Raw genomic sequence first — 25,179 nt, forward strand, 5'->3', positions numbered from 1 at the left:
TGATTGTGACTCATAAGAACCCCTTGTGTTGGAGAGTAGAACTGCTCTCCAGAGTGTTTGAAGGCTGTGGCCTTTTGGAAGCAGATGGCCAGGCCTGCCTTCTGAAGTGCCTCTGGGTGTGTTCGAACAGCCAACCTTTCTGTTGTAGTTGAACACTTAACTGTTTTTGCTACCCAGGGATTTCTGACCTATGCACAGAACTGGGTGTTAGTCTTGGCTGTGCCCATGTGCATTCCCTACTTCCTGAAGCCAGAAGCAAGCTGGCACATAGTACGTGTTGCACAAATTGTTTCTGAGTCTGTGTCTCTGTGTGGCCCCTCTTGCCTTTTTGTTGCTCTGATAATGTTGTTTCCCTCCTGATAACAGGAAGCACTGTCCAGAGGGCAGGGCAGAGTCTGCTGGCTGCTTTCTTCAAGCTTTCACTTTCAGATGGTGAAAGGCCCCGAGTGGGGTGACTCTTCTGACTACGAGCGATCTACGGAGGCTCCGGGCTGGGGTCTCTGCAGATATCTCTGCCACTGGGGCTGACCCTGCTTTCTCAGCTCTCCTGGGATCCACTTGCCCCTGAGATGGGGGATCCTGGGCCCACAGTGTCTGACCCAGAAGCAGGGAGTGGGGATTCCAGAGCAGTTAACTGCAGGCGCAATCTCTGAGGGCAGATTTGGGGTCTGCTGCCCTGAACCTCCTCGAGCTGCTGAGTTTAGAGACACTTGAGGAAGTCTCTCAAAGCTGAAACCAGGAGAAGCTGGTGAGTTGGCTGTGTAGACTGCCCTGAACCTCCTCGAGCTGCTGAGTTTAGAGACACTTGAGGAAGTCTCTCAAAACTGAAACCAGGAGAAGCTGGTGAGTTGGCTGTGTAGATACCTGTGGGCCACAAGGAGGGGTCAAGGAGTGGCCAGCTGTGAGGAGGGGCCTAAGAATGAAGGTATGTTTGGGGCTGGACCATAGTCTGCTCTAAGAAGTTGAGGACAACCACAGCGAGGCTTACATCTTTATTCATTTATTTTAAAGATGTTTATATAGCAGTTGGAGCCCTGGTGGCATAGTGGTTAAGAGCTGGGAGCAGTTAACCAAAAGGTTGGCAATTCAAATTCATCAGCCACTCTTTGGAAACCCTATGGGAGAGTTCTACTCTGTCCTGTAGGGCGGGTATGAGTCAGAATTGACTGGGGCAATTTTTTTTTTTTAATGTAACTTTTACTAGAAGCAGCCTCTGTTCTTATTACCTGAGGTAACTTTACAAATATAAATTAATGTGTTCCTCATTACAACCCATAACAGTATTGAGGAAGGTACTGTTACTATCACCATTTTGCAGATGAGGAAACCAAGACAGACAAGGTCAAGTAACTTGTGTAAGTTGGCCACACAATGAGTGACTAAGCCCGGAGGAGAGCCCAGCATTTGACCCCAGAGTCTGTGCTTCCCTGACCATAAGTCGCCTCCCCTTGCCCCACGTGCAGCAGGTGGTTTGGGGTCTTTTCTCTGACCAGAGCTCATTTTTTTCTTCTCTCCTGCTCTTTTTTCCTGCTCTGTTCCAACCAGTCTTTTACTGTCAATCAGAAGTCTCACCGCAAAGACAGAGTGGGCAAGAGTTAACTGTCAGAGGGAAATTGACTGGGTACCAGCTGGACACAGGAAGGGCCAGGGTAGGGTTGAAATGTCGGTGAAGCCAACAAACACAGTTAACAGGGCAGGGTGTCTGTGATGGGAGCCACTGTCTCTGAGGATGTCGTCTGTCTCTGAAGCTTCTCGGGTGAATCCCTGTCACAGTCAAAGAGGATAGAACAAGGAGCATCAGGAGCTGGCATGTCCACCATGGCTGGGGGCCTGCACCAGGGTCCTCTGACCTGGGGTGTGGGAGGGGCTATGCTAGTCCTGTAGATGGAGGGAAGGCCTTCCTCAGGGGCACAGGTGCTGAGAAAGGAAGGCCTGGTGTCTGGGCAGTGAGACTGCGGTGTGCATGTTAGTGGGGTGGGGAAGGAAGGAGTGGTTTGTTCCCAGGTAAACTTAACGTTTCTCTGACACCACAGAGTCTCCCCAGAACAGCTGAGAGGAGCCCAGCTCAAGCCTTGCTTGGTATCAGGGTTGTGTGGGGCCCACCACCCTGTTGGCAAGTAGGCTGAGGCTGAGCTGTGGATGGGCTGTCTCCTGTCTAGTGGTGTTCCCTGACTTCTACCCTGTCTCTCTGCCAGCTCTGAGGAAATGGAGGGCATCTTCAGACACACTTTGGTCTGCCATCTCACCTCCCTACTGCTCCTCCTCCAGCTGCCCACAAGGGGGTCTGCAGGTGAGTGCTCCACACCTCTCTGTCTGTGTCTCCCTGTGGTATGTGGGAATCACAGGTGAGATGTTGGTTCTCTCCTTCATTAGGGCGGATTTAGACTATTGGAGTCCAACTGCAGAGAGATTATGGTGCCCCCCACTAATTGTGGTTACAAACAAACAAACAAACAATCAAACGATTAAACCATAAATTAGGGTAAAGAATCTGACAAGTGCCAGTGATGACTCCTTTAATATTTAGAAGGGCTAAATATACAATATCTGAAAATACCTTTTCCCTTCTTTTTTTTGATTTCCCTACTTTACTAATGTCCGAAGCAAACATGCATGCATGCATTAATTCTCTTTATTCCCCAAATGATCATGGGAGGTGTCTTAGTCATCTAGTGCTGCTGTAACAGAAATACCACAAGTGGATGGCTTTAACAAAGTGAAATTTGTTCTCTCCCAGTCTAGGAGGCTAGAAGTCTGAATTCAGGGTGCCAGCTCCAGGGGAAGGCTGTCTCTGTCTGCCCCGGGGGAAGGTCCTTGTCTCAGTCTTTCCCTGGCCTATGAGCTTCTCAGTGCAGGAACCCTGGGTCCACCCAGTGATGCTTTCTTGGTGGTATGAGGTCCTCCTGTCTGTCTGCTTGCTTCTCCCTTTTATATCTCAAGAGATTGACTCAAGATACAACCTAATCTTACAGATTGACTCCTGCCTCATTAACATAACTGCCTCCAATCCTGCCTCATTAACATCATAGAGATAGAATTTACAACACATAGGAAAATCACTTCAGATGACAAAATGGTGGGCAATCACACAATACTGGGAATCATGGCCTATTCAAGTTGACATATATATTTTTGGGGGCACAGTTCAATCCATAACAGGTGGTCTACAGTAGTTTAGGTGTTGCTCTATGAAGAGAACAGAGACTCCCTGTCTTCATAGAGCTTACATTCTAGCAGGAGGCAGCGAATATTAAATATGATAAACCAAGAAAAAGTATAGTCTGCTAGAGGAGATTAGGGCTATGAAACAATGAAGTAGAGCAGGTATGAGCAGTGTGTGTATGGAGCGGGGGAGATGGAAGGAGGGACATGGGCAGGCAGCAGTGTTCAATAGGGTGGTAAAGAGAGATATGGAATAAGACTTGGGGGAGGAGGGAAGTGAGCGTGAGGATCTTTGGGGAAAGGGCATTCTCACAGGAGGGGTCAGCCAGTGCAAAGCTGACTCATGGTGACCCCATGAACAACGAACCGAAAAGTGCCCAGCCTGCATGAGAAGCTAGAATTGTACCATTAACCTACCAAGGCACTTGGGAACTCCTTAGAAATACACATTTTGAACGTCCCCTGTTGTTGTTGTGGTTAGGTGCCATCGAGTCAGTTCTGACTGGTAGCAACACTATGTACAACAGAATGAAACACTGCCCAGTCCTGCGCCATCCTCACAACTGTTGTTTTGCTTAAGCCCATTGGTGCAGCCACTGTGTCAATCCATCTCATTGAGGGTCTTTCTCTTTCTTGCTGCCCCTCTACTTTACCAAGGACCATGTCCTTCTCCAAGGACCGATCCCTCCTGACAACATGATCAAAGTATGTGACACGTAGTCTGGCCATCCTTGCTTCTAAGGAGCATTCTGGTTGTACTTCTTCCAAGACAGGTTTTTCATTCTTTTGGCAGTCCATGGTATATTCGATGTTCTTCTCTAGCACCACAATTCAAAGGTGTCAATTCTTCAGTCTTCCTTATTCATCGTCCAGCATTCACATGCATAGGAGGTGATTGAAAACACCATGGCTTGGGTCAGGTGCACCTTAGTCTTCAAGGTGACATCTTTGCTATTTAACACTTTAAAGAGGTCTTTTGCAGCAGATTTTCCCAAAGCAATGTGTCTTTTGATTTCTTGACTGCTGTTTCCATGGGTGTTGATTGTGGACCCAAGTAAAATGAAATCCTTGACAACTTCAATCTTTTCTTCATTTGTCGTGATGTTGCTTATTGGTCTAGTTGTGAGGCTTTTTGTTTTCTTTATGTTGAGGTGCAATCCATACTGAAGGCTGTGGTCTTTGATCTTCGTCAGTAAGTGGTGCTTCAAGTCCTCTTCACTCTCAGCAAGCAAGGTTGTGTCATCTGCATAATGCAGGCTGTTAATGAGACTTCCTCCAATCCAGAAGCCCTGTTCTTCTTCATGTAGTCCACCTTCTCAGATTGTTTGCTCAGCATACAGATTCAGGAAACCCTGGTGGCATAGTGGTTAAGTGCTATGGCTGCTAACCAAAGGGTCTGCAGTTTGAATCCTCCAGGCACTCCTTGGAAACTCTACGGGACAGTTCTACTCTGTCCTATAGGGTCGCTATGAATCGGAATTGACTCGATGGCACTGGGTATACAGATTCAATAAGTATGGTGAAAGGATACAGCCCTGACTCACACCTTTCCTGACTTTAAGCCACGCAGTATCCCCTTGTTTTGTTCGAGTGACTGCCTCTTGATCTATGTACAGGTTCCTCATGAGCACAATTAAGCATTCTGGAATTCGCATTCTTCACAATGTTGTCCATAATTTGTTATGATCCGCACAGTCGAATGCCTTTGCATAGTCAAATAAAACACAGGCAAACATCTTTCTGGTATTCTCTGCTTTCAGCCAGGATCCATCTGACATCTGCCATGATATCCGTGGTTCTGCATCCTCTTCTGAATCTGGCTTGAATTTCTGGCAATTCCTATTCAATATGCTGCCGCAGCTGCTTTTGAATGATCTTCAGCAAAATTTTACTTGCATGTGATATTAACGGTATTGTTCGATAATTTCCACATTTGGTGGCATCAGCTTTCTTTGGGATAGGCATAAATATGGATCTCTTCCAGTCAGTTGGCCAGGTAGCTGTCTTCTAAACTTCTTGGCATAGGCGAGTGAGTACTTTCCAATGCTGCATCCATTTGTTGAAACATCTCAATTGGTATTCCATCAATTTCTGGAGCCTTGTTTTTTGCCAATGCCTTCAATGCAGCTTGGACTTCTTTCTTCAGTACCATTGGTTCCTGCTCATATGGTACCTCCTGAATTGGTTGAACATCGACCAGTTCTCTTTGATATAGTAACTCTGTGTATTCCTTCCATCTTCTTTTGATACTTCCTGAGTCGTTTACTATTTTCCCCATAGATCCTTCAATATTGCAACTTGAAGCTTGAATTTTTTCTTCAGTTCTTTCAGCTTGAAAAATGCAGAGTGTGTTCTTTCCTTCTGGTTTTCCATCTCCAGGTCTTTGCACATGTCATTATAATACTTTATCTTCTCGAGCCGCCCTTTGAAATCTGTCAACTCTTTTACTTCATCATTTCTGCCTTTCGCTTTAGCGCTGACATTCAAGAATAAGTTTCAGTGTCTCTTCTGCATTCCTTTTTTGGTGTTTTCTTTCTTTCCTGTCTTTTTCATGTCCTTTTGATTTCTTCATGTATGACATCCTTGATGTCATTTGACAACTCATCTGTTCTTCAGTCATTAGTGTTTAATGCTTCAAATCTATTCTTGAGATGGCCTCTAAATTCAGGTGGGATATACTCAAGGTCGTACTTTGACTCTTGTAGACTTGTTCTAATTTTCTTCAGTTTCAACTTGAATTTGAATATGAGCAATTGGTGGTCTGTTCTGCAGTTGGCTCCTGGCCTTGTTCTTACAGATGATTTTGAGTTTTTCCATCGTCTCTTCCCGCAGATGTAGTCAATTTGATTCCTCTCTATTCCATCTGGCAAGCCCATGTGTATAGTCATCATTTATGTTGGTGAAAAAAGGTATTTGCAATGAAGAAGTCGCTGGTCTTGCAAAATTCTATCATGCGATCTCCAGCATCATTTCTATTACCAAGGCTATATTTTTCAACTACCCATCCTTCTTCTTAGTTTCCAACTTTTGCATTCCAATCTCCAGTGATTATCAATGCATCCTGATTGCATGTTTGATCAATTTCAGACTACAGAAGTTGGTAAAAATCTTCAATTTCTTCATCTTTGGCCTTAGTGTTTGGTGTGTAAATTTGAATAATAGTCATATTAACTGGTCTTCCTTGTAGGCATATGGATATTATCTTTTCACTGACAGCATTGTACTTCAGGATAGATCTTGAAAAGTTCTTTTTAACGATGAATGTAACACCATTCCTCTTAAAGCTGTCATTCCTGGCATAGTAGACCATATGACTGTCTGATTCAAAATGGCCAATGCTAGTTCATTTCAGCTCACTAATGCAGAGGATATCAATGTTAATGTGTTCCATTTCGTTTCTGACAACTTCCAATTTTCCTAGATTGATACTTTGTACATTCCAGGTTCTGATTATTAATGGATGTGTGCAGCTGCTGCTTCTCATTTTGAGTCCTGCCACATCAGCAAGGGAAGGTCCCAAAAGCTTGATTCCATCCAAATCATTAAGGTGGATTCTACTTTAAGGAGGCAGCTCTTTCCCAGTTGTCTTTTGAGTGCCTTCCAATCTGAGGGGCTCATCTTCTGGCATTGTACCAAAGAATGTTCCACTGCTATTCATAAGGTTTTCACTGGCTGAATCTTTTCAGAAGTAGGCTGCTGGGTCCTTCTTCGTAGTCTGTCTTAGTCTGGAAGCTCAGCTGAAACTCGTCTGCCATGGGTGATCCTGCTGGTATTTGAATAGTGGTGGCATAGCTTCAAGCATCACAGTAACATGCGAGCCCCACAGCATGACAAACTGACAGACACGTGAGGGAGACCTCCCCTAGACCTACTGAATCAGAAGCTTTGGGATGGGGTCCAGAGATCTGTGTTTTACAATCCCCCTGGGTGATTGTGATGCACACCCAGGCTTGAAAGAGTCTTTCCAGGAAGGGCCTGGGACCAGGAGACCAGGCTCATGAGGGAGGCCCTTGACATTGTTTCTGGGCCATGATGTTGTGGTCAGAACATCTCATCCCCTTCGGAATCCTCACAGTTCATGCCTTCACGAGACTGAGGAGTCATCTCTAATTTTCACCTGATAGTGTTTACTTCCCGCTGCCCCCCTACCCAGTCTTCATCTCTCCAGGTTTCTCACTCTCATGTCTTGTCCACAGACGAGTTCCTGGTGATTGGCCCCACGGATCCCATTGTGGCAGTGCTGGGTGGAAACACCACTCTGCCCTGCTTCCTGTCCCCGGCCATGAGTGCAGAGAACATGGAGCTGCGGTGGTTCCGTTCCAAGTTCTCAGAAGCAGTGTTCATCTATCAGAACCAGCAGGAGCAGAAGGAGGGGCAGATGCCGCAGTATTTGGGGCGGGCCTCGCTGGTGAGAGACTTCCTCACGCAGGGGCAGGCTGCTGTGCACATTGACAAGGTCCGGGCTTCTGATGATGGGCTGTACACCTGCTTCTTCAGAAAGGGACGCTTCTATGAAGAGGCTACTTTGGAGGTGAAGGTGGCAGGTTGGTGATTTGGTCTATATATTCTAGAGACCTGGAGTGTATGAGCTGGGAGCAGCCTCAGGGATGATTTAATTCAGCCTGTCATTTTATAGATGCAGAAAAGGAGGCTCATTCGTTCATTTATTCCATGTAAATAATGTAGAGCCCCTACTATGTGCCAGGCCTTGTTCTAGGTGTCACGGATACATCTGTGAGCCAAATAGAGATCCCTGCCCTGTGGAATTCATATTCTAAATGCAGAGATAGAAAAATCACAATAAATAAGTAGGTTATAGATGATGTTAGAAGGTGATAAGCTCAGAGGATAAAAGGCAAAGTAGAAGAGGGGAAGGGGATCAGGATGTGGGCATGGCGACTGGAATGGGGACTGAGCTGGTGAGAATGTGCTGTCTGAGCAAAGGGTTGAAGAAAGTAGGGATTTAGCTAAGTGTATATCTGGAGAATAAGAATTCCAGGCAGAAAGAAGAGCCAATGCAAACTCCCTGAGGTACAAGTGTGGCTGTTATATTCTGGGCACACAGGGAGGCCTTATGGCTGGTGGGAGTGAATGGGGGACAGGATGGTAAGAAGTGTCCATACTGGACAAAAAGATGTTCCTGGTATAGGTTGCACAGAGAAGGGACTGGTTAATGCTGCCAGGGGGGATCAGGAAAAGTTACCCAGGGAGGAGATACTTAAGCTGGCACTTGAGTTCATCAGGCAGTGTTGCAAAGAGCTCTCAAGGTTGAGTGACTGAAGCTGTAAAGGCAGGGGGTGGTTAATAGCAATTAACTAAATAGCCCTTTGCGACTAGAGTCTATGGGCGCTGAGGCGCACAGGTGGTTGAGGTTGTGGAGAATTTGAGAGAAGGGGTTGAGGAGGAAGGCAGGTGCCAGATCAGAGAAGGCTTTGTGTCCCATGTTAAGGAGTTTGGATGCAGAGCAGAGGTCATTTTAAGCAGAGCAGTGCTGGGAATGCTCACTCTGGCAGCTGTGAGGTGGAGGGATGGGAGGGAGAAAGGCTGGAGGCCTGGAGTGTAGTTATGAGGTAGAGAGGATGACTGCCTGACCTCAGGTAGTTGCTGTGTGGTGAGAAAGGAGGGGTCAGACATCAGAGAGATTAATAAAATAGACTCAACTGAGTGAATAGATTTGGGGATACTAGGGTTTGGGGGTGGGGAAGAGGGTAGCACAGAGACTCCCAGGGTTTTGCCTTGGCTGTTTGCTGTTTAGTGGTAGGAATATTGATAACTATGTATCACTTACCTATCACTGTTATAATGCTATGTAACAGTCATGAAATCTCAGTACTATATAACAATGAACATTTATTTAAGTTGCGCATTTATAGAGTTCAGCTAATCTGGGCTGGGTGTGGCTATTTTCAACTGAGCTCATTCATACATTTTTGGTCAGCTGAAGAGCTCCTTGTGGAACTTGTCTGGGTTTTTCACATGGATGGGAGTCAACTGGCTGAGCTAGGATGGCTTCAGCTATAAAGGCTGAGGTGACGAGGTAATGTTCCGTGAGTCTCATCCTCCAGCAGGCTAGCCTGAGCATGTACCTCTCCTGGAAATAGCAGAAGGCGCAATGGTGCAAGCACTTTTCAAAACTTTGCTTGTGTCACAGTAGCTAATTTCTCACTGGTGAAATCAAGTCACGTGATCTATCCAAGCATAGGAGTGAGAGGGCACTATAACGTGATGTGGCAAGGGGTGGAGCAGTGGTTAAGGGCTATGGCTGCTTACCAAAATGTTGGCAGTTCGAATCCACCACCTGCTCCTTGGGAACCCTATGGAGCAGTTCTACTGTGTCCTGTAGGGTCATTATGAGCCGGAATTGACTCGGCAGCAATGGGTTTAGGTTTTTTGGTTTGGTAAAGTGTAAGGTGGATGTAAAGAAAGGTGGAGACCCAGGGCTATGTTTGTAATTAATCAACCACAGATAGGACAAAATTATGAACTCTGCTGTAGAATTTCGAGTTTGAAGTACATATGAGGGATCCTCGTAAAGACAACCCATGGGGATGTGGATATAAAGGAGGGGAATTTGGGAGACAAAGTTGTTTAATTGATACAATTTTGGAAGTGATTTATAAAGAGAAGCAGTGGGAACAAAAAGAAGCTAGGGAGACTGTGTGACTTGAGAAGAGTGGAGATTCAAGTATTATGCTGAAGGGAGACTGAGGAAGAAAGGCTGCAGGGTGACTGCTGGTCTGCCAAATAGGAGATTTTTGCTAACTCTCCAAGAATAGACTCAATGGAATAGTAGGCGAAGTCAGACTGTTGGGGGTTGAGAGGTATGTGAGAGATGAGAACATAGAGGTATTCATGGATTATACAATTATTCCTCTAAGAAGGGCAGAAGGAGACTAAAGATTTGAATATGTATGTGCTTAGGCAAAGAAGTAGATGGAGAGGAAGAAATTAAAACAAGGAAGTAGAGGTGAGGGAGAAGAGAGAAGAAGAGAGGGAAGTGAGATGATAATTGATGGAACCAGGCCTTACTTAGACGAGATGGTGAGCTGTGAGTTCCAGAGCTCAGGGGAGCAATTATTCTTGAGTGAGGGAGATTTTCTCCTACTCTGTGACAGGAAGATGAGAGTAAGATCAGTTTGGATAAATAAGAATTTGTGGATAATGAAAGCAAAACAAAAAAAGCAAAACCCATAAATCTCTTAATTTCAAATATTTCCTACTTCCTAGAGTAAGCCCAACAAAATCTTAGTTTCAACAAAATTTATGGTCTGTTTAACTTATGCCCTTGATGAGTTTTTGTGAGGACATCATCTTATTTTCTCGTGGCCTGGCCTGGAGTTTTGTGCTTTGATTTATGTTTCCTTGGTTTCATCTCAAGAAAAGAGGTTTGAAATTTCTTACCTTTTTTTTTTTCTCTGTGCCTCAGTCTTTGCATCTGCGTGGTTGGAAAAAAACAGTCCCCAGCCTCAGAGCTCCCCTTAAGAATCCATATGCACCTTCCTTGGTTCCCTGTGGTGGAGACTCTGCCCTGCCACCACTAGGGGCAGCCTTCCCATAGAACCTCCAGAATACATGACAATTCCTTGTGTCACACTGCTAGTGTCCTGAAGCAAATCAAGTTACCTCACCTATCCTAGAGTGAGAGTGTGAGGGTAGCACAAAATGATGGAAAGAAGGCAAGGTGAATATAAAGGAAGGGGAAGACCCTGGGTTATGTTTGTAATCGATCTACTACACATGGGAAGAAACTATGAATTCTGTTCTGGAATTTTGAGTTCAAAATACATGTGAGGAATCCTGGTGGAGATAACTCACGAGGATGTGGATATAAGGGAGGGGAGCCTGGGAGACAGGGTTGGTTAATGGATAAATTTGGGAAGTGATTTACGAAGAGAAGCAGTGTGCACAAAAAGAAATGAGGAAGAGTGTGTAAAGTGAGAAGAGTGGGATTCAAGGATCAAATTATTGGACTACTCCTGCTTTTATGGAACAGGAGGAGGAAGAGAAATCCAGGAAGGCGGTTTAGCACAGTGGTCTGAGAGGTGGGAAGCCAAGTGTAAAGGAAGGGTGACCAAGACAAGATGGAGCCAGTTTCAAGCTTGAGTCCACAGTGTCATATCCTGAAGGAAGACTGAGGAAGAACGACTGCAGGTGACCACTAAAGCTGCCAAGTAGGAGATTTTTGTTAATTCACCGAGAATGGACTCAGTGGAATAGCAGGAGAAGCCAGACTGTTGGGGCTTGAGATGTCAGTGAGAGGTGAGACCATGGAGATGTTCATGGATTATAATGGTTACTCTTCTGAGTAGGGAAGAAGAGGGAGTCTGCAGAAATTAGAACATGTTTATATATTTAGGCAAAAGGATAGGTAGAGAGGAAGAGATTAGCAATAAGGCAGGAGAGAGACAGAGAGAGAGACAATAATTGATGGGATCACCCTTAAAAGACATGGTGATCTGTGGGGTCCAGAGCTCAGGGGAACAGTTAGTCTTTGGTGGGGAGATTTCCTCTTGCTTTGTGAAAGGAGGGTGAGCGTAAGGTCAGTTTATATGCAGAAGAGTTGGTGGATAATTAAAATAAAAGCAAAACAAAATTCATAAATTACTTAATTTTTCTACTACATAGGGAAAGTCCACTCAAGACTTTGTTTTGACAAAACTCTGTGGCCTAGTTTAACTTATGGCCCTCGAATAATTTTGGTAAAGACCCACCTTGTTGCTCCAGGCTTGGTGTGGATTTTCGTTCCTTTTTTTATGTTTCCTGGGCCGATCTCTGGGAAAAGGTTTGAAATACATTTTTCTCTTTTCTCTATGCCTCAGTCTTTCCACCTGGGTGGTTGGAAAGAACAGTCCCTGCCTGAGATACTCCTGTAAAAGCTCTCCTAATTTTTTTTTTTTTTTTTTAATATCTCCTTTCCTGGGTCCCTGTGGTGGGGCTATGGCCCTTCCACCACCAGGGGGCAGGCCTTCCATAGAACCCCCAGAATGCAGGATGGATGCCTCCATCTGGAGATATGCGACATGTCACAATGTGGGGGTCCCGGGCCTCCACCTGGGACAAGGCGGCTTCCTGGGCTCCACAGCTTCCCTCCCACAGGTGTGGGCTCTGGCCCCCAAGTGCTCATGGAAGGGCAGGAGGAAGATGGGGTTCGCGTGGCCTGCAGCGCTTCTGGGTGGTTTCCGAAGCCCCAGGTTCAGTGGAGAGACCGTAGCGGAGAGAAATTGCTGACTTCCTCTGAGGCCCATGCCCAAGACGCTGACGGGCTGTTCCGCCTGGAGGCCTCCCTGGTGGTGAGAGACAGCTCTGTGCGGAATGTGACCTGCTCCATCCTCAACCCTATCCTGGGCCAGGAGAAGGTGAAGGCCATTTTCATCCCAGGTCAGCGCTGTTCCTGTTCCCAGCAGGGGCGGACGGAGCGGACGGGGTCCCTGGGTGCACTGCGCTTGGCTGGCCTGGGTGCGCCCTGACGCGATCTCTGTCTGGGCTGCAGAGTCCTTCTTCCCCCAGGCCTCTCCCTGGAAGCCAGCTTTTGCTGTGAGCCTGGTGGTCCTGGTGCTCCTCATCTTTGGGGCTGGCTATTTTCTCAAGAAAGAATATGCAACAAAGGTGAAGGCACTGAAGGCCAGAGGTAAGACAGAGGAGGGGGCGGTTTGGGTGAGGACAGATCTGGAGCTGAGAGGGAAAGCTGACAGCAGGAGTAGAGCCCATGACTGCAGCCTCTAGGAAGACCCAGGGCCTCTGACCAGAGCAGGAGGCTCAGGAGAGCCAGAGAGGGCAGCTGGGGCCATCTGTGCTTGGGTGAGTCTGGAGGGAGTACTTTTTACAGCATATGGAGGGGGTCTTTTTTGTGGGTTCTCTAGGCACGCAGTCTTTGCTTTTCTTAGAGATTGGAGTTAACATGTATTTTCTCTCTTTCAGATCGTATGCTGGCAGAGCTGGGTAAGTTCCTCTCTCCCGCCTGAACTCTCAGTGTCCTGTTGGGGAAGACATGTGGTCTTTAGGTCACCTCATTTCCTGTATGTTGCCTTTCAGACCAGATGGAGAAGGTCCTTGTCTCTTCAGCTTCTGTTTCCTGGTTCCTTGAAGATGTCTATGTAGCTTGGCATCTCTCTTCCCCGTCTCTGCTTGCCCCTCTGCCATAATCTGCTCTTTTTATATCTCAAAGTTGACTGGTTTAACACACACCCTACACTGATATGGCCTCATAACATAAAGAAAACCCCTTCCCAAAATGAGATTATAACCTCAGGTACAGGAGTTAGAATTTACAGCACATAGTTTTGGGGGACACACTTTAGTCCATAACAATCAGATAGTCTTCTTTTACCATTAATTCCTTCTATGCTGAATTTATGTCTTACTTATTTTGGTATAGTGTACACCTTGTATACACTTTTGTTTTGTAAGGTCAAGCATTGCCATTACATTAGAATCCACATTTTCATATTGATAGGTTATTAGTGTGAGCTGAACAAATGTCTGATCTCATCTTATTTGTAAAATTGGAATGGAAAGATTTGCTGTGTAAATCACATGAAGAGTGTGTTAAAGTGCAAAGCACAGTACTTGACACATTGTTGGATCTTAAAATTAAATGCCAGTTCCTCCTCCTCCACCTCCTCCTTTCTCCACTTTCCTCTTCGTCTTCCTTTTTTTCTTTTCTTTCTTCCTTGGTAGTCTTCAGCAGTTATGGAATGGAAAATTAGAGTTGGATGTAAACTAATAGCTTGGTGAAAACAAGTTCAACAAAAGCTCACTTTTTTCAAAGGGGTCATGTGGGTGAGCCCAACCATTGTGTGTGATCTTGTCTCCAGAAAGCAAATCAACAAAGAGGGAATGCCAATTTCTCTAAATGAATACATATAAGTGTTCACAATTTTGCTCCCATTTATGGAAGAAAAATATAGTTTGCTGATTTCTATAAATCAATTTTTATCCCTGATTCCCCCTCCCCGCCCATTGGAGGCAAAAACGATGCCATTGAAGACATCTCAGAGTCTTGAGATTTTTGTAGGAGGCTTTGTACAATCTGCGTTTCTTCTTTCGAAGGAGAAATAGAGGTTTGGAGGAGATTATGGGGCCTTGGAGAAGGGGGGGAAGAAAAGTCCCTGTGCTCTCCTGTTCATTATTTTAGGTCTTTCAACTGGGGAGGCTGGTTTGATCTGGTCCTGAAGACTCTTGTGTTGGTAAGGAGGGCCAGGTCCCATCTTTCCTTTAGGTGGTATTGTTGGTCAACTCCCCCTCTGCACAGTGGAGTTCATGGTCCCACTCACTTCTCTCAGGTTGAACAATTGATATACCATCCTCCTTATCCAGTCCTTCCCTGTTCCACTGGATCTCTGAACACCTCTCTGTCCCTTCCTCTTATCAAATAGTGTCTTAGTTATTTAGTGGTGCTATAACAGAAATACCACAAGTTGATGGCTTTAACAAAGAGAAATTTATTTCTTCAAAGTGAAGTAGGCCAAAAGTCCAAATTCAGGGCGTCAGCTCCAGAGGAAGGCTTTTTCTCTCTGTTGGTCTGAAGAAAGGTCATTCTTATCAGTCTTGCCCTGGACTAGGAGCTTCTTCATGCAGGAACCCTGGGTCCAAAGGATGTGCTTTGCTCCCAGCACTGCTTTCTTAGTGCTATGAGGTCCCCCTGTCTCTTTGCTCACTTCTTTCTTTTATATCCCAAAAGAAACTGGCTCAAGAGATAATCGGATCTCATAGATTGAGTCCTCCTCATCACCACAACTGCTGCCCTTCCCCCATCATTAATATCATAGAGGCAGAATTTACAACACATAGAAAAGTCACATCAGATGACAAAATTGTGGGCAATCACACAATAATGGGAAGACAAAATGGCGGAGAATCACACAATACTGGGAATCATGGCCCTGCCAAATTGATACACACATTTTTTGGGTACACAGTTCAATCTATGACACACAGCATGCAAGATTTTCTGGGTCCATGGCTTTCCATGTGCAGGTCATGGGTAACCTCATTCTCTCCCCAGATATCTTCCCAGCTAGTGCCTTCTTCCAAGTTGGATGTGTGTATATTAGTTTTCTATTTGCTGCTGTAACAAATTACCACAAACTTAGTGCCTAAAAGCGACATAAATTTATTATCTTATAGTTCTGTAATTCAGAAGTCTGATGTGGGTGTCATTGGACCAAATCAAGGGGCCAGCAGGGCTGCATCCCTTTCTGTAGGCCCTTGCCTTTTCTAGTTTCTAGAGGCCACCTGTGTTTTTGGGCTGTGTTCTTCCTCCTCCATTTTCAAAGCTAGCGACATAGCATCTCTTAACCCTGCTTCCATATCATTTCTCTTTTTCTGACTGTATAAGTCAACGCTCTCTACTTTTAAGGATGCGTGTGATTAGAATGACTTATGCAAGTAATTCAGGATAGTCTCCCTACCTCATAGCCCTTAATCTTAATCACATCTGCAAAGTCCCTTATGTCGCGTAATGTAACATATTCATAGGTTCTCAGATAAATAGATGGACATTTTGGGGGACTGTTACTCTGCTTGCCACAGTAGGGTTTCTCCCGGAAGTTTGCAATCTTTCTGGAGTCTCCTTGGGGGAAGCAGATGACTAGATCCAATATATTTTGTTTTCCAAAATCTGTAGGAATTTTTGCTCCTGCCTCTGGGATAAATTGGGAAGAAAATCCCCTAGCATTTGACCTTCTCACTGTATGTGCATGTTTCCTTCTTTGAACTTCTCTCTTCATCTTTCTAGAAATCTCTTTATTACCTCCTCAGTGGATGAGATTTCTCTGATGCTATATCCCAAGTTCTATATTCATGGCTTATGGTGGTATACTAAAATCAGCTCAACCAGATGTAGTTTTTTTTTTTTTTTTTATCCATTGCTTAGAGGCAAACTATAAGTTCAGGCCAATCAGTTCTTGATAAGTATAGGAGGTCTTGGAAATTTTGATCTCTTCCAATCTTTTCAGTAAAGCCTAGCTTTCTCGATGTCGTCTGGCTGTGAACCTGGAAAAGCATAACTTAAAGGTCAAAGTTGGGCAGCAACTTCTTGTTCACGTTGGATTTCAGCCTTTTGCTCCCTGGGTGTTAATCTTCATGTTTTAGCCTTCAGGGAAGTCTGAACCATGATGACTCTGTGTGTGTGTGCGCGTGTGAAAGAGAGAAATAGATACATCAGCTTAATGTTTCTAAACATTTTTCACTATATGTCCCTATGTTTTATAAAAAACGGTGCTGATCTTGATGTGTACAGTCTGTAATTCCCTGATGTGAAATGTGTGGTTCTCTTGCAGCTTGGCAGAAGAAGCAATTCAAGGCCTGTGAGTAACTTGGATGTTCTTTCTGGGAGCTCTTCTTGCCTGCCCCATGGCTTCTGTCCTCACTTCAGTTCTCTATGGTGATACAGATACAGGCACATTAATGGTGGTGGGTAGGTGGAGGGTGTGGTTGATGTGGGATGCCAAATAGATATCCCTGAGTCCTTGGACTCCAGGCTGATCCTCAAGGGCACTCAGATGGATTTAATCCCCAAATCACTCTGGTTCTTTCTACTGCCTGGAAGGCTGTGGGATTGAGTCACTAGCTCTTGGTTCACGGTGCTCAGCCCTCTCCCCATTCCACTAAGTGGCTCTGAGGAAAGGTGGTTGTGTGCCCTTGTTATGGGGATGGGGAGGCCTTGCATGATTCCATAACTCTCTCTACAGGGTCTGTCACTCTGGATCCACGTTCTGCCTGTCCCAACCTGGCCATCTCTCAGGAAAAGACGAGTCTGACTCTTAAGGACGGGTGTGTGTATGGGAACAACACCTGCGGCGTGCGGGGTCGTGAAGGCATCACATCTGGGCGATGTTACTGGGAGGTGGAGGTGGGGAATGAAGGGAGAGGCATATGGGCTTTGGGGGTCTGTAGGGAAGATGCGAATAGGTCAGATGACATCTCAGTGTCCCCAGAAAATGGGTTCTGGGTTGTGAAATGGTGCCTAGAAGAATTTTATGTATGTACTTCTACTAGGCTTCTGATAAATGTCCAGCAGTTTCCCCACAGAGTAGCTGTTTTTTTGGACTATGATAATGGGTATGTCTCCTTCTATAACCTGACTGATGGATCCCACATTTTCTCTTACTCGTCAATTTCCTTTACTGGGACTCTCTTTCCATACTTCACGTTAATGTTAGGAAACATGTCTCTGACCCTTTGGCCCTCGTCTTCAACCTCACCTGGGGAGGGGTTGAGCTCGGTCTCTGGTGCTGAGTGTGCTCCCCCAGTGGCTGAATCTCCATTACTGCCCAACGACCCCAATGCTGTGCCCTCGTAGGGCCCAGCGCTGTCCCTGTTCCATCACTGTAGCTCTTCCAGGAGCTGGAGACTCTCTGAGGTGAGTGCTGGGTGGCCCCCAGAGCCCTGTCTTCTTGCTCTGGCTGCAGACTCCTGAGGAGTGTGTTGCTCTGGGAATCGCCAGTTCATGTCTTGTGCTCGCCTGTAGCGAGAAGAAAAAAGTTGAATTTTCTTTGAGTTGTTTGGGGATGGGCAGAATTTTACTATGAGAGGTTGTTTTACTTTTGGTAATGAAAATACTTTGTGAATGTTTTGCGCTGTTTGGATATGATGCAGGAGAGGCTGAATCATTCTGTAAAATGAAGTAGAGCTTACTTTATCCAACTTGATTTTGTGCTGAGAGGCCCATATTTTGAGGTGGGTTCTTTGCTATATTTCTGGAGTCTGGACTATCTGACCAGAAAAGTTGGCCATTCCAAAATGTCCATGAAAGTGGGTGGCTGGTGGACTTTTAAGATGAGAGAAGTCTAATATTTCACTTTTGTATAGTCCCTATTCTGGGATGGCTGAAATACTAGTTTTTCCAAGCCAGAGTAAATTTCTGCTACCTCTGAAAAACCCTGTTGTATTAATTCAGGGAATTAGGGAGAACAGACCGAGTACTTCTTTTGGGTCAATATTGGGTATAAAGAAGAGAACTGCTACCAGAATTAAGATGTGAATGTGCAAGAGAGTTGTTAGGAGCAGGGTGAACTGCAGAAAGCCTTGACGTGAGCATTGTTTCAGTTATCGATGTGTTTTTCTTTGTACTTCCAAGCCCAATGCTAGAGGTAAATGGAAAACCACAGCAACCAAAAAGGGCCAGGACTTTTGAGTACTGAGACCCTCCAAGAATGAGGGTGTGGTCATTCTACCAGGTAAAGAACCTTGACCAGCTGTGGTTCTGGCTGATAGTGGGGGAAGCACGGAATAGAAGTAGAAGAAAGAAGTCGTAGATACCAACTCTGGCTTTGTGACCAGTTACAGAAACAAGGCCTACCATAGCTTTGTTTCTTTTTTCTTTGGTTCTCATGTATATTTATTTGTATAGAAACCCATTGCCATAGAGTTGATTCCAACTCATAGTGACCCTATAGGATAGAGTAGAAGTGTCCCACAGGGTTTCCAAGGCTGGAATCTTTAAGGAAGCAGACTGCGACATCTTTCTCTTTTGCATAGTAGCTGGTGGGTTGGAAACGCTGACCTTTTGGTTAGCTGTAGAGTTCTCATCCACTGTGTCACCAAGGCTCCTTTTTATTTGTATATATGTTATGGATTGAATTGTGTCCCCCTAAAATGTGTGTCAACCTGGCTAGGCCAGGGTTCCCAGTATTGTGTGATTTTCCACCATTTTGTCATCTGATGTGATTTTCCTCCTTGTGGTAAATCCTTCCTCTATGATGTTAATGAAGCAGCAGTAGAGGCAGTTATGTTAATGAGGCAGGACTCAATCTACAAGATCAGATTTTATCCTGAGTAGATCTCTTCTGAGATATAAAAGAGAGAAGTGAGTATAGAGAAAGTGGGACCTCCTACCACCAGAAAGCAAAGCTGGGAGCATAGTGTGTCGTTTGGACCAGGGGTCCCTGTACTGAGAAGCTCCTAGTCCAGGGGAAGACTTGTAATAAGGCCCTTCCTTCAGAGCAGACAGAGAGACAAAGCCTTCACCTGCAGCCTGGTGCCCTGAATTTGGACTTCTAGTCTTCTAGACTTGAAAGAATAAACTTCTCCCTGTTAAACCCATCACTTGTGGTATTTCTATTATAGCAACACTAGATAACTAAGGCAATATATAAACCATTTTTTTTCTTCTTCCCTTTTTCCTTTATTATTTTATATGTAAGTAGTTGGAGGTTATTTTTATCATATAGTCTTAGGTAACAATGTTCAGTGGAACTGTGACTGAATTTGAGGAGAAATGAATGTAGCAGTCATGGATAAAATGACTAGGACTGTGTATCTCCTCACTTGGGGGAGAAGTGAGAACTTATCTGCTTGTGAAAATAGCTCTGTCTTGATAGGTGAAAATATAGATTTTTTTTGTTGTTGTCGCACAAAGGTTCAAATGTGTGTAAAATAGTGTATATGGAAGCTGAGTAGCCGAAGTGGTAGGCTGTGTCCATTATCAATTTATTGCCCCTTAGTTCCAAATCCACCCATCTTTTCCCTGCTTTGTGATGCTGGAGCTGTACCCTGTAAACATTTCTTCTTTGCCAAATGGCACAATGTTAGACCTTGTTATGGTACTGGAGATACACTGCAAGACAGCAGAGGAAGCGGCTTTTCTTCCTGGATCTGATATTTTTCTTCTCGATCCTACAATGAGACTGCCGGTGGCATGAAGAAGGCCCCATAGAGCTCAACCTTTGGTGAATTTGGTTGGCACTGCAGCAGGAGAGTCTAAGCATCCAGAAGGTGGCTTCTCAGGGAATCTCACCAGTCCTCCAGCTGGAGTTTTTCTGCCTCTCAGCCCTGGTCTGCAACATGTTAGTGAACTTCTTCACCATCCAGCGGGCCACAGCCCCACCCTCTCCAATGAGCTTTGACACTGAGTATTGTGGTGGGCCCTCTCCCAAATTTCTTCCTTCTGTGTATGCTGTGATTCAGCCCTAGAGGTTGTGGCTGCTCCCTGTATCTGCTATTTCTGTATCCTTTAGAGCTCCGTTTTGCCTCTTTTAGTGGTTAAACATCTTTTACTAATCTTACATACTTCAGACATAATATCAGGAGGGACCAGTCCCTGGAGAAGGACATCATGCTTGGTAAAGTAGGGGCTCAGTGGAAAAGAGAAAGACCCTCAACGAGATGGATTGACACAATGGCTGCAACAAGGGGCTCAAGCACAACAACGATTGTGAGGATGGCACAGGACCGGGCAGTGTTTTGTTCTGTTGTATGCAGGGTCGCTATAAGTTGGAAGGGACTTGATGGCACCTAACAACAACAACAACTAGTTAATAATTCTTTAATATACTTTTTCCCAGTTCAAATGACAGAGTGGTTTCTGTCTTCGGACTGGACTCTGAAGGATATAAGCCTCTATACCAGACTGTACCTGAGACGAGGGCACTGAACTTCTCCCGTTATATGGAAATTTGTATGTGAGGCACTGCAAATGTTTCTAATGGTTCACTGAAACAATAAAGTCATAGGTAGTATACTGTTATTATTATTTTTTAACCTTTTTGAAAATTTGATGGAAACTTGGGCTTGGACAAATTTATACTAGCAGCCTCACACATAAGAATTTCTGTCTCTTTCGATATTTTTGCTATATCAAAAATTTTTGTTGACATGTAGTTTTAATTTATGTATGTGCTCAACTGTTCTAAGTGGATATTCAACAGACCCTCTGTTTTCTTTTATTGATAAGCTTAAAATTTAATTATTTTTGTATACTCTGCCTTTTCTTTTTATTTATAGCTTGCCTTTTATATGACTGAATAGTGTAATGAAGTTAATGAGCAACTGAAACTTTAAAGCAAAGGAAAACAAATGCTTTGTTTTGCTCTGTTTCCTTCTCTCCCACCATTTTCTGTATCAATATAAATCTCTAACCTGTCCTTGTTTTTGGGAGCACATTTCCTTATTACAAGAAAGATGCTGCCCATCCATGGATCTATAAACCAAATAAAGCTTCCAATGATAACATTACTCAGGTTTCGTTTTTTGGGAATACTCATGGGTCCTATGTGTGTTTTAAGTACTCTCTGTGTCAATATGTTGACAGCCATATATGCTCCCCTGTTCCATTTAGCTTGCACCTTTACTCTTTTTCATTATTTTGGATTAGCTTCGGGCACACTTCCTCTTCACTAGAGATAAAAACTCTATGGGGCAGTTCTACTCTGTCCTATAGGGTTGCTATGAGTCAGCATTGATTCGATGGCAACGGGTTTGTTTTTTTTTTTTTTTTGGAGATAAAAAGAAGGTATGCAGGTGTCTTAATCATCTAGTGCTGCTATAAGAGAAATACCACAAGTGGATGGCTTTAACAAAGAGAAATTTATTCTCTCACAGTCTAGTAGGTTACAAGTCCAAATTTAGGGTGTCGACTCCAGGGAATGGCTTTCTCTCTCTATTGGCTCTGGAGAAATATTCCTTGTCATCAATCTTCCTCTGGTCAAGGAGCTTCTCAGGCACAGGGAACCCAGGTCCAAAGGATGGGCTCTGTTCTCAGTGCTGCTTTCTTGGTGGTATGAGGTCCCCAAGTCTCTGCTTGTTTCCTTTTCGGTTTTATCTCTTGAGAGATAAAAGGTGGTGTAGGCGACAGCCCAGGGAAACTCCCTTTACTTTGGATCAGGAATGTGACCTGGGTAAAAAAAAAAAAAAAAAAAGACTGTTACAATTCCACCCTAATCCTCTTTAACATAAAATTACAATCATAAAATGGAAGACAACCACACAATACTGGAAATCATGGCCCAGTCAAATTGGTGCACACATTTTTGGGGGACATAATTCAATCCATGGCAAAAGGTGATATGGTTTTATACATACAAAGTAAGCGTGATCTTTTATCATGTGGACTGACTGCCTATGCATTCCAGAAAGAGTGATAATGAGTCATGGCTGGTAGAGCTTTGTCAGAAATAATGACTTATTACTTACCTAGGTGCAATCAGTTCATCTTCGAAGTTATATTGATCAATGTTGCAAGACCCTTTTTTGAGTCATGAGTTACTGTTGCTGAGGAAGGTGTGATGGTTAAGATTGTGTGTCAACTTGGCTGGCCATGATTCTTAGTGTTTTGTTTATATGTGCGCACTCTCATGATGGGACCTGCTGTGAGTAGCCAATTAGTTGAAAGGGTGTTTCCTTGGGTGTGTGGCCTGCATCTGAATGTAAGTAGACTTTCTGGCTTTTTGCTTGCTCTGAATTCTGTAGCTGGCTCCTGTTTGTCTGACCTCTGGTTCTTGGGACTTGAACTAGCAGCTTACCTGCCGGACTTGGGATTCATTGATCTTCACAGCCTGTGAGCAAGAGCCCTGCTTTCCAACCTGCTGATCTTGGGTTTGCCAGTCCCTGTGGCTATGTGATTCAGGAGATGCCTCTATCTTCACCCAGGGACTTGGGACGTTCCGGGCTCTAAAACCAGATGAGCCATTTCCTTGATGTAAATCTCTCTCTCTCTATTCATATGCTTTACTGGTTTTGCTTCTGTAGAGAACCCAGCTTAAGACAGAGGCATTTAATTGCATATAATGTAGAATTTTTTACAACCTACAATCATTACATCTGCCCTTCATGGTATAGAGCTTCTGAGCTTTTATCTACCATTTATGTTCGTGTTAGAGCAGAGCTCACTTTACTTCTTTAAGAGCTTCTTGGCTTCTCTCTTCAGATTCAGGTTCTGTGACCCCCTCACATTTTGTAAGATGGTGCAAACTAACCCCTCAGCCCATGGACCCACTTCACTGACCACACAGAATGGCTGACATCTAGGTCCTTGTTTGAGCAGTATTTCACAGTTTTTACTATATCTTTTAGCATCTCTTAGGATCAACTCAACTGTCATCCATTAAATCTTTTCTTTATATTATAAATAAAAACTATTTAGAACATGGAAACAGGGCAAAAATTTGGGTGTCATGCCCTTTCAGTGTCATGCTGGGACATTAATGGGCTTATACAAAGATTATATGATGATTTAAGGGAATTACCTGTATTTGACTTTGCTAATTACTGTTAATAAGGGGCTTGTTTTCTGTTCAGTGGAAAAATTAACTAAACGGTTACAGTTTTATTGCCCCATGTGACATTAACCACTTAGTCAGCAAGCTAATTTCAAACTGCCTTTCCTGGTGGACAATAAAATCCTGTTCTCCAAAATGCTCTTTGAATTAGCTTTGCAATTGGACCAGTTCCCTTATTGCTTAATTAGTTGAATAAATTCTTCGAATTCTAAATTTGTCTGGAAACCATGTTTTTAACTTTATGAAAATTATCCTTTTACAATACTATTTACTTTTGAAATAGCAAGATACATTTTGTAGAAGAAACTTTATATTAACTGTAAGTGGAAAAGTTTCTATACTAGGTAATTTTAAAGACAAACACATTGAAGAAAATTTCATATCATTCACCATGTTATAAGAAGTTATAATGTACCCAAGTATCTCACTTCCAGCCCTCCCTCACCCAAATTGAGGAGAAGACTGTAGAGAGGAAAAGGCTTTTTTAAAAATGTCATCCAGGTAGGGCTGGAGTTTAGATCCTTTTATTTTCAGTTGAGGACCTCTGATGGTCTATCCATGGGTCCCTGTGTCATTTTCATTAGCATATTCATCTGTATAGCTGAGGACCCTCCATCTTCCACTTAATCAAAAAGTCTTTGGCTGCCATTCCCATGGATTCATCATCTCTCTATGAAAAATGCAACCTGGGAGAGGTCTCTATGGGTTGTTGCCCATCACATTTTCTGTCTCCTCCTCTCTGTTGCCAGTGGGGAGTACATATCAGCGAGTGCAGAGTTCTTTAGCCAAAGGAAGAGGGGTTCCCCCCAAAGTGAAGGTCACGGGAGATTTTGGGAGAGTCAGTGTGTAGTCCCAGGAGTCCTCCTCTCAAAATAGTTCTGCTTCCCCTTTTTGGGACCTCCTATGTGTCCTCCCTCCACACAGCTCCATGGAGAAGAATCCATGTCTCTCAGGTTAGGCTCAGGTCAGACATCTCTTCCAGGGCACTGGGGGGTTCCTTGGCTTATCTTTCATTCCCACTGGATTCCATCTTCTTTCCTCCTTCTTTCTCCCTCTGTTTCTCCTGATTTCACACCTCTGATTAACCACATGGCTTATCCAGTGGATTACTTCCTCTTGAGATCAAGGTGATTATCCTGATTTTACCTAAAATTATCATCTCATGTACTACCATAGATGTGAATCCCACACCTTGGGAAATATTGGACACACTGCCACTCAATACTTTAAAAAAGTGATCCTTGGAGAGGATCACTGTGAATGAATGAGGGGCACACTGCCTTCATGTTCCTTATGTTCCTGTACACACTTATGCCTTCAGAAAGCAGAGTCCCTGGTCTACTTCCTCTGGTGTTTGCTCCTGTGACCTGGGCTTTGGCATTTTGCCAGGCCAACACTAGAAAATATCACAAAAATGACTGGAGTGGACTTACTGTTGGGCTTATTGTGGGGACTTTACTGAGTCTTGGTGCTCTTTTACCTGGAGTGTCCTTTTTCTGAGGAGCCACCTGGGAGGGGTCTCTCTGGCTTCAGTTCTACGAAGCAACGGAGCAGCAGCATAAGCACATGAGGATGTTCAATTTTGTGCAAAAGCAGAACCAAACCAAATGAAAGAAAGCAATGCATAACTGCACAGCAATTTTAATGGTAAGGACTATTTCATGTGACTCTGGGGACGGAAGCCTTGGCTTGAGAACGCAAGGAGAGATGCCAATCTCTTCTTTCCTCATCAGTCCTCTGTTCCCCAGGGCTTCTCATCATTTGGTTGTGTTTGAGCACTGAGGGTGATTTTGGTCTTCAAAGATGCATTTTGGGTTTATCGCAGGCCTTTCTTTTCTTCTTACTTTCAAAATCTAGCAAGGTAAGAGGGGGCAGGGGATGGGGGGGCTAATGGGAGTGGAGGAAAAAAGGAAGGGGTGTGAAGGGGTGGGAAGTGAGGAAGGAGAGAGAAGGCGGTTACAGGGGAAGTGTAAGGTGGAGAAGGGGTGAAAAGGAAAAGAGGTTAAGGATTGGGGGAGAG

At 44.3% G+C, this 25,179-nt stretch overlaps 2 protein-coding genes across 4 annotated transcripts in view; both read left to right on the forward strand.

The window, feature by feature from the left end:
- Positions 1-413: 413 nt before the first annotated feature.
- Positions 414-11,966, forward strand: LOC111748677 (butyrophilin subfamily 1 member A1-like). 2 transcript variants are annotated; one of them, XM_023541416.2, is made up of 3 exons: positions 414-843; positions 2,196-2,290; positions 7,359-11,966. In XM_023541416.2, exons 2-3 carry the CDS (start codon positions 2,206-2,208, stop codon positions 7,712-7,714), a joined length of 441 nt encoding a protein of 146 aa, XP_023397184.2. In that variant the 5' UTR covers positions 414-843; positions 2,196-2,205; the 3' UTR covers positions 7,715-11,966. The 2 variants fall into 2 exon arrangements, with proteins under 2 accessions (XP_023397184.2, XP_023397185.2); XM_023541417.2 differs by having other exon boundaries at positions 414-748.
- A 104-nt stretch (positions 11,967-12,070) lies between these two features.
- LOC104847383 (butyrophilin-like protein 1) overlaps positions 12,071-25,179 on the forward strand; it is an 81,842-nt gene continuing 68,733 nt past the window's right edge. For both annotated transcript variants that reach the window (XM_064284163.1, XM_064284155.1), the window contains exons 1-2: positions 12,071-12,540; positions 12,653-12,790. In XM_064284163.1, coding sequence (XP_064140233.1) covers positions 12,147-12,540; positions 12,653-12,790 — 532 coding nt within the window. In that variant the 5' untranslated portion in view covers positions 12,071-12,146. The remainder of the gene's footprint in view (positions 12,541-12,652; positions 12,791-25,179) is intronic.

This window comes from Loxodonta africana, chromosome 1 (assembly GCF_030014295.1).
Source record: "Loxodonta africana isolate mLoxAfr1 chromosome 1, mLoxAfr1.hap2, whole genome shotgun sequence".
In the NCBI taxonomy this organism is placed as follows: Eukaryota; Metazoa; Chordata; class Mammalia; order Proboscidea; family Elephantidae; genus Loxodonta; species Loxodonta africana.